This window comes from Tinamus guttatus, unplaced genomic scaffold (assembly GCF_059628265.1).
Source record: "Tinamus guttatus ecotype Peru unplaced genomic scaffold, ASM5962826v1 Tinamus_guttatus_pri_ptg000055l, whole genome shotgun sequence".
Lineage (NCBI taxonomy): Eukaryota > Metazoa > Chordata > Aves > Tinamiformes > Tinamidae > Tinamus > Tinamus guttatus.
In genome coordinates, this window is record NW_028288589.1 from 1,304,947 (window position 1) to 1,317,124 (window position 12,178).

The following is a 12,178-nucleotide window of genomic DNA, read 5'->3' on the forward strand; positions in this document are numbered from 1 at the left end:
TTTTTCTAAGCAAGTTCAGCTTCTAAGAATAGAAATAAACCATACTTCAAAAATAAGAGTAACAAGTTAAAAAAATACTTTTAGTCCAAACAGAATGAAAAAAAAGTATTAATTGGTATTTCCATATTAAACTACAAGTCTGACCTACAATTACAAAATGTAATATAATAATTTGTATTCCAGCGCAGTCCTTGCAAACATATTTAAATTGCTGCAAGGATACTCTCTAAGTCTTGAAGGAAATTAGAATTCCTTGAACTCAAGTTGGAAAAAAAACTTAATTGATGTTTTCAGTGAGTTCAACTGATACAGGCAGAGATCTCTGCTAATATCAGAGAAGCAAGTGGGCAAATGCAGTCAGTACAGCTCAAAAGAGGTGGACAGTAAAGACAGTTCTTGTAAGTCTTTAAGAGTTAGTTCAGTTCCTGAGGATATCAAAAGATTCATCATTTCTGTTGGTTAGGTCCACCAGAGGGACAAGCAAAACACTTCAAGCTCCTGCCATATTCCCTGATGTTTCTCTTTTACCTCCTGCTTCAAAGAAATCCCCACCTTCTTCTTGACAGGAGATATCCATCAAGATATTCCTTCAGGATGCTGAAGCAGAGCAATGAGGCCACAGCATGGATCAACACAGCAGTTAAAAGGTGAGTTAAATAAATACATGCAGATAATGCATGAGAAGCATTAAAATGTCCCTCAGAGGTCTACCTGAGGTCTAGCACACTACTGAGAATGAATTCAGTAATCCACGTGCATTCATCGTGTCTGAAAATCACCAGCTCTTGCAGTGGACTATATATTCAGCAGCTCACTAATAGCATAATATCATGGGATGGATACAAGAGTGAAACATAATGGGAGCTGACAAGCTGGACAGGTCTCAGAAATCTACACGCAAACGAATGCCCAGAGCAAAAAAGCAAAAATACAGAATAAAATAAAAGTTCTGGCAGAAAGCTGGAGGGGCTTCAAACATAGCAGAGTGGGACACCTCCAATTATTTTTGACTGGCAAGTGGAGTCCATGCTAGATATTTTTGCTACTTCAAGGCTTTCGTGACATAGCTCCTATATTGTGTTCACCAGTTGTAATAAATAAATTGGCATGTGGTTTCCAGTGTCTGAACTGCTGCAACCAGCACTGAGTGAAGGTTGCAGATGAAGCTCCCTCCCTTCCTGCTCCACGTTCCTCCACACGCAGCCAATATTCTCCCTGGGCATGAGCAATCCTGGCACTCATTTGACATCTCACAGCCTGCCTGGTACTGATCAACATTCCTGATGTGATCTCACAAGCAAAAATCAAGCTCTGCTTCCCAGAGCAAGAGGACACTAACCCAGGGTTTTCTGCTGCAGATCCTGACACTTTTTTGAAGCCCGAGGCTGAGAAATCAGAGATGCTCAGGACAGAGCCTTAAGAAATAGGACATGTGAGTCTTATTTTGCTACACAAATGTTAATAAAAGGGTCGCTCCCAAGATGATTGGCATAGAGATACACCTTGACTAAATTATTTGAATATCAACTCTTTAAATATTGCCATAAACCAACAGAGGTTTGAGGTGTTGGGTTTTATTTATTTATTTTCCCTTGTATTCAGGCTTTTTTGCTTCTTTGCTTGATTGAGGTTTTGGTTTGTCCTTTTTTTTTTGCCAGACAGGAGCCGTACAAGAACAGAGACAGACAGAAAGATGAGACTGCTCTGTAGCTAGATATCCCCGCTAAATAATTGCTTATACTATCTGACAATAAAGAAAGAAACATGATTTAAACCAAAACATCTCACAAAACTGGAGCATTTATTTCTTAGCATAAATAATTGGAAAAAAAAAAAAAAAAAAACTAAAAAATGGACTATATTACCTTTCTGGTGGCTGATCAAAGTAGAACTTGTCCTTCTCATTGACTTGTAACATCCTTGATCTCTCTGCTGTGATAAGAGGCATGACGTCTACCTGGTCAGCGCTGGACATGATGCAGACATCTCTGTCTTCACTATAGCAGCTCTTTATAAAACCCGTAAAGGTGACTTCTGTCAAAGATTAAAGAATAACAAACAGGAAAGAATCAGAGTGAGAAAAGCTCTGTGCTATGTTAAATTGCCCTCATATATACATATAAATCATTTTTAAACAGACATTGCATTGGTCATAGACTTTCAGTTTTCTTTGGAATGCTTTATAGCAGAAGTTATATCTTAAGTTGGCATAAACCAAACCATGCCCATAGGAAATGCAATCAAAGGACATGTTAATCAGTGAGAAGGAAACACAAGCAAGAGGAACTAATGGATTTTCATTGGAATCAATTACCACCAGTTTAAAGACAAGCTGCCATTGATGGTATATCCACTTGCCATATGTTAATACAAAATGAGGTGTGTCTAGTGACACATACTTGGCTGTAAGCACTGCCTGCACAGTTCCAATATGTATATATATGTAACAAGGCTATTTTCTCCTTGGGACTTTGTCTCTGAAATTTAGGAAATGTTGTATCTAATAGACTGGCTATTATAACGGAATTGTCAGAATTTCAGACTAGGACTTTGTAAAAGATTTGATTTATTTCTGGGAGGTCTGTAAGGATTAAATTTACTACTTCTGTATTTCATGTATATATATTGCCTTATGCATCATCTGTGTTGACTTGTCAGTGGTCTTTTACTGTGTTATGTTTTGGGTTGTCATCACGATTCAATCCATTCCAGAAACTGGTTTCTCCGACAGTCCCTCTGAATTCTCTTCATTCCTAGATTATCTTGAAGATCTGCAGAGTTATTAATGTCTGTGAGGAACCACACTTCAAAATTTAGATTTGTTTAGAGGAATTGGTATGTATGAAAAGTATTTCCTGGTGCTCTGGCTGGATTTGAGTGGATACAGAGATTTTAAAACATTGCTCAGCATGTTGAATAATCACAATACCTCTCATATTGCAACAGAGTGATCGTCTCACAAGGGTACATTAACTAACAAATTATATAAATGAAGGACCTATTTATACATTGACACTTAGAGCAGGAACAGAGTGAATTACTGTTTTTAAATAAACTATTCTAGAATATCTTTGGCAGGGAGTCAGATCTGGGGGATGTGCAAACTATGGCAAATAGTCCCTGTTTAGAGCCCTGTGTTAGTCCTTTGTGGTGCATGGCATGGAGAGGGATTGGAATAACTCCTCATAATATGAATCCTGAGAATACAGGGTGCGCTCTCCAAGAAATTCCAAACTCTTTCAGATCAAGGAATTAAAGCTACCAACCCCAAGGGATTTTGTACAGATTTATTGTTTACAGGCTTCAGTGCTTTGATAACAAAGCTAAAATATAAAGTTCATGCATTACAATATTGCTAAAGAGAAATACCAGCACTTGGAAGGGAAGGATACTGATTTAAATATGAATGTACGAATGACTGAACAAATGGAGGCACTGAACAAATTCAGACCTTAAAGCACAGCCTGAGAGGAGATGAGGCTGACAGGTGCCAAGTTCTGCAGACAGAAGTGCACATCATGTTAAACAAAAAAGAAGTTTTCTTTGGAACGGTGTGAACCACTGAAGTCATTTCAGCTCTAAACCTCAGTATTTCAGGATACAGCTTGGATTCTTTGGTAGGCTGGAGCAGAGGAGGCCAATCCTCCTCCCCTAGCTTCTCGTTATACCCTCTACAACTAGAGATGTTCGTCAATTCAGTGAAGATGCCATACTTGATTATCTGAACATTACTCTTTCTCAGCATTACACAGGTACATTATTATTATTATTTATTTGTTTGTTTATTTAAATGAGCCTGCTGTCTTCATTGGAACAAGCTGTGATCCAACAGTCAGACAGTAGCAAGCAGCTTCTTACTTTCCCCATCACACCTACAGGTTCCCAATTCCAGCTCAGATACCATCCTGTACCATGCTACCTTCCAAGTGTACTATAATTATGTATTTTGCTCTTCTTTTCAAAGGAATTTTAAAGGATGTGCAAAGCTACACTGAGCAAACGTCAATCCTGACCTGAAAGTAAACAGAATAAGGGGAAAAGGCTTTTTTTTCAGAGTGAGTTGAGAGGTCTAAATTCAAATCCATACTTTGCACAAGTTTTCCATCCTGCCCTGAACTAGTCCATTTGTCTTCTCTGCCTCCTTTATTCTTCAGAAGAAAAGAGATAATGCAGTTTCTCACAACAGCGAGCCACAGTGAGTTATAAAGACATGAAAACTATGAGGCATTTAGATCCTACCATGAGAACCATCTATATAGGTCTAGTATCATTCAAATATTATTCTGGGAACTGTAAATTGAACTGAAATCAAAGACTCAGGATACAAAACTTACTTATGCCCCTCCTTTACCACCTTAAACTTACCACCTTTTTAATTTTTACAATAAAAACCATGACTATCTATTTCTATGCAGCTATAGGCATTATTCCCTGAACAAATTCTATACAAAGAGTGTATTCCCTCCCTAAACTTGGTACATTTATTTAGCTAGAGAGAGAAGTACCTGAGATAAATTAATGAAATGAGAAAAAAATAATCGTACAGAAAACAAGAGGTGTTTGAGGGAAAAGGTACAAGAGAGCATGTGACAATTACATTGGAGTCAGACCAGGAAGGAAAAAAAATACTAAGTTTTTAAACAAATTAAACTGAAGAAGAATTCTGTTTTTGATTTCGTTGGTTCTGGGATCTCCCCACCACATCCATTGTGGAAGCTAAAAGCTTCAGGTTTATTGGAAAACTGTTATTATTCAAGGTACAACCTGCTGGGAATGAAAGACCAACCTTTTAACTTCATGAGTCCCAATACGTTCCGACAATGCCCAGTTTTGTGCCACGGGTCATCTGGTCTTTGACTGAACGTAGTGGTAAATGTAGGCCACAGGATCCCAACACGGCCCCTGCGGGGATAGGATGGTGGTCGGTCCCCAGAAGTCAGGTCAGCAGAGAGAGGTTTGATCCTGTCCTTGATGCAGTCAAAAGTTGAGCTTGTTGCAACAATGACAGAGTTCCTAAGTTCTATGTATCTTCTCCCTGTGTGGCACTGCTCAGCATATAGACAGTACACTGCTGGTAGGAGACCAACCTTGTTGTCCACCAGCACCACATTGTCCACAATGACACTGCTTCCAAGGTGCAACATGATGCCATAGTCATAATTCTTGTAGGATAGAAATCCTGTGATTTTAGTGCAGGTCTGAAATCCATCTCCTCTGTATAGATGAACGCCATGGAGACTTGAATGGGCCACATTTTCACTGCAATAATCTCCATCAAGCAAGCACTCTTGCCCCCTGATATGAAAGGCAATGCGTTCAGATCCTGCCACAACATTGCCATGAAGGGAGACACCAATGACAAGGTTGACCTTAATGCCAGCAACCCAGTTTAATAACCCTTCTGGCTGCCTGCTCAGAATGACAAGGTTTCTGATGAGAGAATGATTTTGCCCTTCCAGATCGATGCCAGGTCCAAATGTGTTGAACACCATGTTCTCATGCAACAAGATCCCATTGCTCATGACTGCTTTAATGCCACCCCCACAGCTACCATGAATGCTTGATGAGACCATCAGTGATCCTTGGGTTACATTCCTGAATTCGACAGCAGATAGCTGTGGAGGCCCAAAGTTCAAAAATTCAGTATTTAAGAGTTGGAGGACACCTGCAAAGAGATACTTTGAATGAGATGGAAGCTCGCAATATTACCTGAGAGCTGATCAAGTGACACTTACTTAGATACAACACAAACACATAACAGCAGAAAGTCTTTGTGAATGCTTTGCCATTAATGGCCATTTATTTTCATAAATGAATCTAAAGTTATGGTAAAAAGAAAAAAAGATAACAATTCTTGAATGTTCCAATGAGCATTCCTGAATTCCTGAATTCCAATGTTATTTTTGTAACATTGTGAGTATTTCATACGTGCTGCACAGTTGTAGCTTGTTGAGAATCGTATAAGACATACAGATGGATACATCTGCTGTTGGTAGAGTCCTGTTCTAGACAGAAGTGGACTGGCCCTACCAGGATAGGTAAGTCTCAAGTACCTTCAAACTCTGTTCCGCTGGAATCTCTAAAACGTCCCACCAGCATCCTCCCAGCACAAGCCATATCAGACTTGATCTGCACGTTGCGTGTTAGGAGGCCAACCTCTGCAGCCAAAGGGATTTTTCTACCATCTTCTGTGTCATGGGAACACCCTGGGGAGTTTCAAGAGAGAAAAGGTGATAAACGTCTATCATATCTATAAACCAGTGCTTCTGGGGACATTGACTTGACAGCTGGTGCATAACGTCTCTGCAGAATCCGCACTGACATTCAGGTATGTTTTTCCTCCAGCATAGTCTACATGCATCAACACAAAAATATAAAGGCCACCTGTCCATCAAATATTCACCAGGAGCTTAGATTTTACCAATATATTTTGTTCTTCACAAAATAAAAGGTGCTAAATCTATCCCCTACAGTGTGCAGATGCCAAACCAATGAATAGATTCACATTTCATTTTCATAAGCTATATGTGCAAGCTTTGGTACATACTACAGAGTTGATCTCCATGAGTTTTTTGTTACAACCAATTTAATTGCTGAAAAAAAAATTTCTATAGAGATTCAATTTCAGGTATTTTTTAAAACAAAATCTTTGTAAATGGAACTTTTGCAAGGATCAGGGCAGCATCTGTGCAGCTTAGAATTTATCTCTGATAACTTTCGACATGTACAGATCTGATCTAGTTATTCAAACTGTTTTTGATGTATAACGGAGAGCAATAAGCAATTCTCAAGTGCACTTCATCATCTATTTTGAACATCTACTTTAGGATGAGATGAAATACAAGTGAGCAATATGTATTATTCTGAATCCAAATATTTAGGCAGTTCTTATTTCCTCCATCAGTCAGTCATCTTTTCTTCTCAGCTATGCCTTACAACTGCTGTATGTATGTATGTAAGCAGTTAATCTCAGGGTACACTGACTACATCTATATTGGCTACCAGAAGAGAGGTAGAAGTGTTCTGGGTTCAAGGTTAATTGGCAGATCTCTTCAATCCCTTTCCCTTCCTCAAAAAAAAAAAAAAAAAAAGGAAAGAAAAAAAAAAGAAAATAAAAGAAAAAGAAAAGAGAGAAGGATCTGCCCTAACCACTGGAAATGAAACCTAGCTTATGGTATCCCTTGAGCTACATTATTTGGAAAAAGTGGAAACTGTCATACCAAAAGGAGGATACATGCCAGGAGGGCTGCCGCCAATTTGACACTATGAATGACTGCAGAGCAGGACTCAGTTCCAAGAGATGTTTAGTTTAGTAGCATAGATAAACATGGAAAACACTCATATCTCATATTCACTTGCCACACTAACTTTTGTGGCTAGCAGTTTGAATAAAAGCTGAGGGAAAAAAGATGATCACTCATAAGAAAAATCCTTTAGAGACTTGGAATTTGAATCACTGATAATTTTTTTTTTCTTGATACAGAAATGGAGATAGATTTCTCTTATTTATAATAATAAAATTAAATAAAATATCAATAGTGCATCTCTTCTTACACTTAAATACAGATCTCATGTAACCTGTATAGGAAATAAAGCTTAGCAGATTAAGAGATAGAGGTGCCTCTCTGTGTACATTATATACATATTCTATTTTCAGGTATGCATTATATTACAAATACACCAGTTTCATACTACAGAGTTGGTCACAATTTTTCCTTTGAAATTTCATGAAAGTTTCCTTTTCTGAAATTCAAAAAAAGTTTTGTAAAATTTTCATCCCTTTTGGCACACTACAGAAATTGACCTAAAGTCTGCATTTAGAAACTATGTTAAAATTTCAATTGTTTTCTATGTTACCCAGTTGTAATCATACATATGAAAAGACAGAAAATTATTTTTTTCCTAGAATTTAGTGTTAAAATCACCTATTTGTGAAATTTCAAACAACGCAAAACAAGAAAAAACTTACAGAGAAAGAAATAAAGTTGGGGAGATACCCCAAGATTAGTCAATGCAAAGCAACCAAATGGAAGGTCAATACAAAAAAACAAAGAATAAAGAATTCAGAAGAAAATGTTCTCAGATGGCAAGACATTTCTTACCAATATGCCTGTGGAGAAGGCGTTCATGAATCCTAATGCTATGGCCATTTACTTCTTTAAGTGTAACTACTTCAGCTTGATGGGCTTCATAAGAGGAAGAGCTGATCACAATATGCCCACCATAATTCCAGTCCACTTCATCCTGCAGCAAAATCCTGCAAAGACCAGATATTAAATTTGATGCCATTACATTATGAGAGAATTATGCTCACAGGTTTCCTCAAAAGAAAATTATAATCTTGCCAAGGCAGATCTAAAAAGAAGCTGCAGGGTATCCTCTAGGAAAAATCCCTTAGGGTTTACTGCAATCAAAAACAGATGTCTAGAATAGACAGGATGAAATTCATTGTGAATCAAGCGATTTCTCCAACAAGGGCATATCATGCCATTTTAGATGCTGGGAACATCCTATTCGGTTCCAACTACTGCTCTAAAAGGTCCACATTTTTGTAGATATTATATCATATTTGCCAGTGTGTGATGAATGCCTCAGATGCTCCAATTCACCCAACATTAGACACCTATATCTATAAAACTAAATCAATACCCTTCCTTTAGACAATTGATTTATTTTCTGGAAAGTGAAAGCCAACTCTGGACTTCTCAGCAAATGTAGGTGTCCATGTGCACGTGTGCACTTCACATCTAAGCTTCTGCTATAGCTCATGATACTGTCAGTAGAGGGTAGATCATTGAACAAATTCAGAGAATGAGTCAGCTTGTGGCATATGTTTGGGACTTTGACACGTCACATGCAGCCACATTAGGAGCTAAACCTTAAGTGTAGGCCCAGTTATACAATCCTATAATAATTCATCTTTTGCAAAAGCATCAAACTTGCTTCCCATGGCTCTTGAAATTCAAAATCTTGTAAGAGGGAACTGTAGGTTCACACAAATTGTATGAGACACCATCTGAGTCGATGACCTGATCTGCTGAAATACTAATACTAATTTAGATGCTCACAGTCTGTTCCCTTACGTAAATAAGCAATTCTAAAGCACCAGTCCTTCTCTGACTCATTTGCTGATTCATGTTGTAAAATTGAAACACAACTCAGGACACTTAGAAAGATACAACAGCTTCTCTCAATCAATAATAATAATAAAAAAGACATTTCCTTTAGCTTTCATATTCTAGTGCTTATTTGCCTAATTCGTGTGTCTAGCCACATTAACTCTCATCTGGTTATTTGTACATCTAGAAAGAAATCTTTAAATATTTTTTTTCTTTCTCTTTTTTTTATTAACAACGGAAACCATTGTTGTTTCACTATTTAATGTGGATGAATGCACTCCAAATACTTGTATCTTAACACCTTGTGATATTTCATATAAAACATTTGGGCAGCAGGCCAGTAGTAGCCTGGATACATTTCATCCAAGCATTTAGCTGGCATGCTTCAGTCAACAACCTACTTACCCTAGACTCCCATCCTAATCAAGCGAAATAGAAGAACTTTCAGGGGGTCATTCTGATGTTGCATCAATTGAATCATCATCTGAAATTATGTGTCTCTCCAGGAACTACACAGCAATCCTAAACCACTTATTTACACTGGAAACTCAGCTCTGTAAGAGCTACCGACAAATGAATCCTACCTGTGAGGTCTTTGTGCCTCCATTCCCCATCTCTCCAACAGGTTTACTTCTCACCTAAACCCTGACATTTCACCTATGCCTGCAAGGGAACTCTTCTGATGGGTTTTGGTTAGGTATGTCTGGATGACATTTTTTTCTTTGAACACATGTCTTTTTACTAAAAATGAAGTATTTGGCAGAATTTCAGCAAATCCCAATGAAAATTTCATCTAAGACAGAATAAAGAATGAGAGGTCCAGAAATACAGGTATCAAAACCTGCTAATGGTGGCCAGGGCACTTTCAGGAGACACCTGCATGAAAACATCTCCAATTCGAATCAACAGCTTGAACATCGATTCATAGAAAGACACTTATTTAACAAGCAGCTGTGGCAACTCCACTTAACCAGCCTTAAGAAGCTCTTTAGGCCGAGCCTAGATTGAGGTTGTTGATTTGCGTTCCTGTCATGGTGTCACTGCAGGGGCTGCAGCAGCTTACACAGGGGCAACAACAGGAAAGGGGAAGGTAATGTTTTAAGCTTAAAAATTGGTAATTTTTTATTTGTCACTTAATAAATGAAAATGTGTGTTTAACTTGACATCATCATATCCCAGACAAATATCTTATCCTTCAGGTTATACAGACAGCCTTACTTTCTTTGAACAAACTGCTATTTAATTAATACTTTTATATACATAAAAGTATATATAAGCTTTTATTTATAAGCATTATATATAAGCATTAATATAATTGCTAATTTCTAAAAATTAATTTACATATAAGCATTATATATAAATAAGAAGAAGACTTTTAAAGAAGAGATTATGTCCACTGCAGAGGCCACTTCTTAAAAGTGTTGTTCGTCTCAATTCTGCTTAGTTCAGAGATGACATTTGAACAGGGGTCTCAAACCAAAATGAATATCCTAACCAGCAAAATACCAGCCATACTGGAAGGCATCTTTTCATTTAAAAGTGAAAAGGAGGGGGAGAGAGGGAGAGAAGGGGAAGGAAGGACAGAATGCCAGAAAGAAGAAAGGAGGGAAGAATAGGATGAAGGTAAAAAATCTTAATTTCATTATCTTTAGAAATAAAATGGATAATTTTCTTGCAAGATATAACATGGTATTTTTTTTTCTGCCTAGCCATAGTTTAAAAAATGCCCATCACAAAGGAAAATGGCAATATGAGTATCAGTTATAAGCACAGGATCCCAAATTTGGTGTCTGGAGACATATTTTGGGCAAAATACCACCTTTCATTGCCAGGTGCAATGTTAGTTCCCAGATGTGTCCAAGACCTCTCAGGATAAGCACTATGAATTTGCAGCTTTCCATACACAGCTGGAAAAAAAAAATAAAAGGTTAGGAATGAGAAAGATTTTAACTGAAATGAACTAATAACTAAATGTAACAAAAACTTTATGTATTTTAAACCGTGTCTCTATATACAATATATAAGAATGCCACATAGCTTCCATTTGAAATAGAAAGTGAATCCAAAAAAAGGTCACTAATAAAGTATAAAGACCATCATCTATAAAGTCAAGGAAGAGCACTGAGTCTCACAAATCTGGGAGTTTCAAGCAAAGGTACCTAACTTCGAAAAATTTCTACCTAAGTCAACCGAACAAAATTTATTTAATATTTGTACTTCTGGTGTGTGAAAAATGCCAGTAGTTCAATATTTATAATATTTTCTTGATAAAAACTACATAAAAAGTGGATTCAAATGGACATTTCTAATGAGAGTATTTATTTTGATAGTAGCTGCCTTTTGGTTGTTAAAAATTTTCAACTTGTTCTCACAACACTTCTATGAAATGCTGCATTCAAAATAGACTAGAACCCTAGTTCTGATGCAGCCATTCAGCATGGTATCTGTCAATGGTATCCTTGTATTCTGTGGCAAATGTGGGCAAGCTGAGTTAGATTATCCCACAACGAAAGAGGTTTAAAATAAGTTGAATGATCTTGCATTTGTGGTTGTTTAAGAAGAGACTGTGGAGAGTTGAAAAGTCTCATTTCACTTATGATATGCTAAAATGCAGCAACTCATCTATCTGCTTTTCTAGCCTCTGAAATCATAAGAAACTAAATTGCTAGTTATAGTTATACTTTATAGTTATACTATCCTGTATAGTTAGTCTATACAGTAATATTAAATTAAAATTTATAAACAAAACAGAATCTATTTCCTTTCTTAGTTAGCTTTTTGCCTCGTCTTCCCAAGCATCCCATTTAGCTATTTGCTAGAATTTCTCGATCAGCATGTGCAAGAATTTCTCAATGTCACTATCAGAAGCAGACTGGTAATTTCAGTCTCCTGCTCTGAATTGTTCCAACATATTACAAGTCTGGATTCTGGCAATGTCTCGATAACCCTTTGAATTTCTACAGTGCCTTCATAAAAGTCCACCAAAGAAGTCTTGTAATAAAACAGGTTGCTTACTTGCTTAAAACATTTTTTAAACCACGAAAAATAATTTTTGTGTG

General features: G+C 37.2%; 1 protein-coding gene across 1 annotated transcript in view; it reads right to left on the reverse strand.

Moving 5' to 3' along the window:
* PKHD1 (PKHD1 ciliary IPT domain containing fibrocystin/polyductin) overlaps positions 1–12,178 on the reverse strand; it is a 239,843-nt gene that overhangs the window by 69,603 nt on the left and 158,062 nt on the right. The window contains 5 exon segments of the mRNA XM_088540100.1: positions 1,866–2,034; positions 4,787–5,665; positions 6,054–6,206; positions 8,103–8,257; positions 10,939–11,026. Of these exon segments, the coding sequence (XP_088396226.1) occupies positions 1,866–2,034; positions 4,787–5,665; positions 6,054–6,206; positions 8,103–8,257; positions 10,939–11,026 (1,444 nt within the window).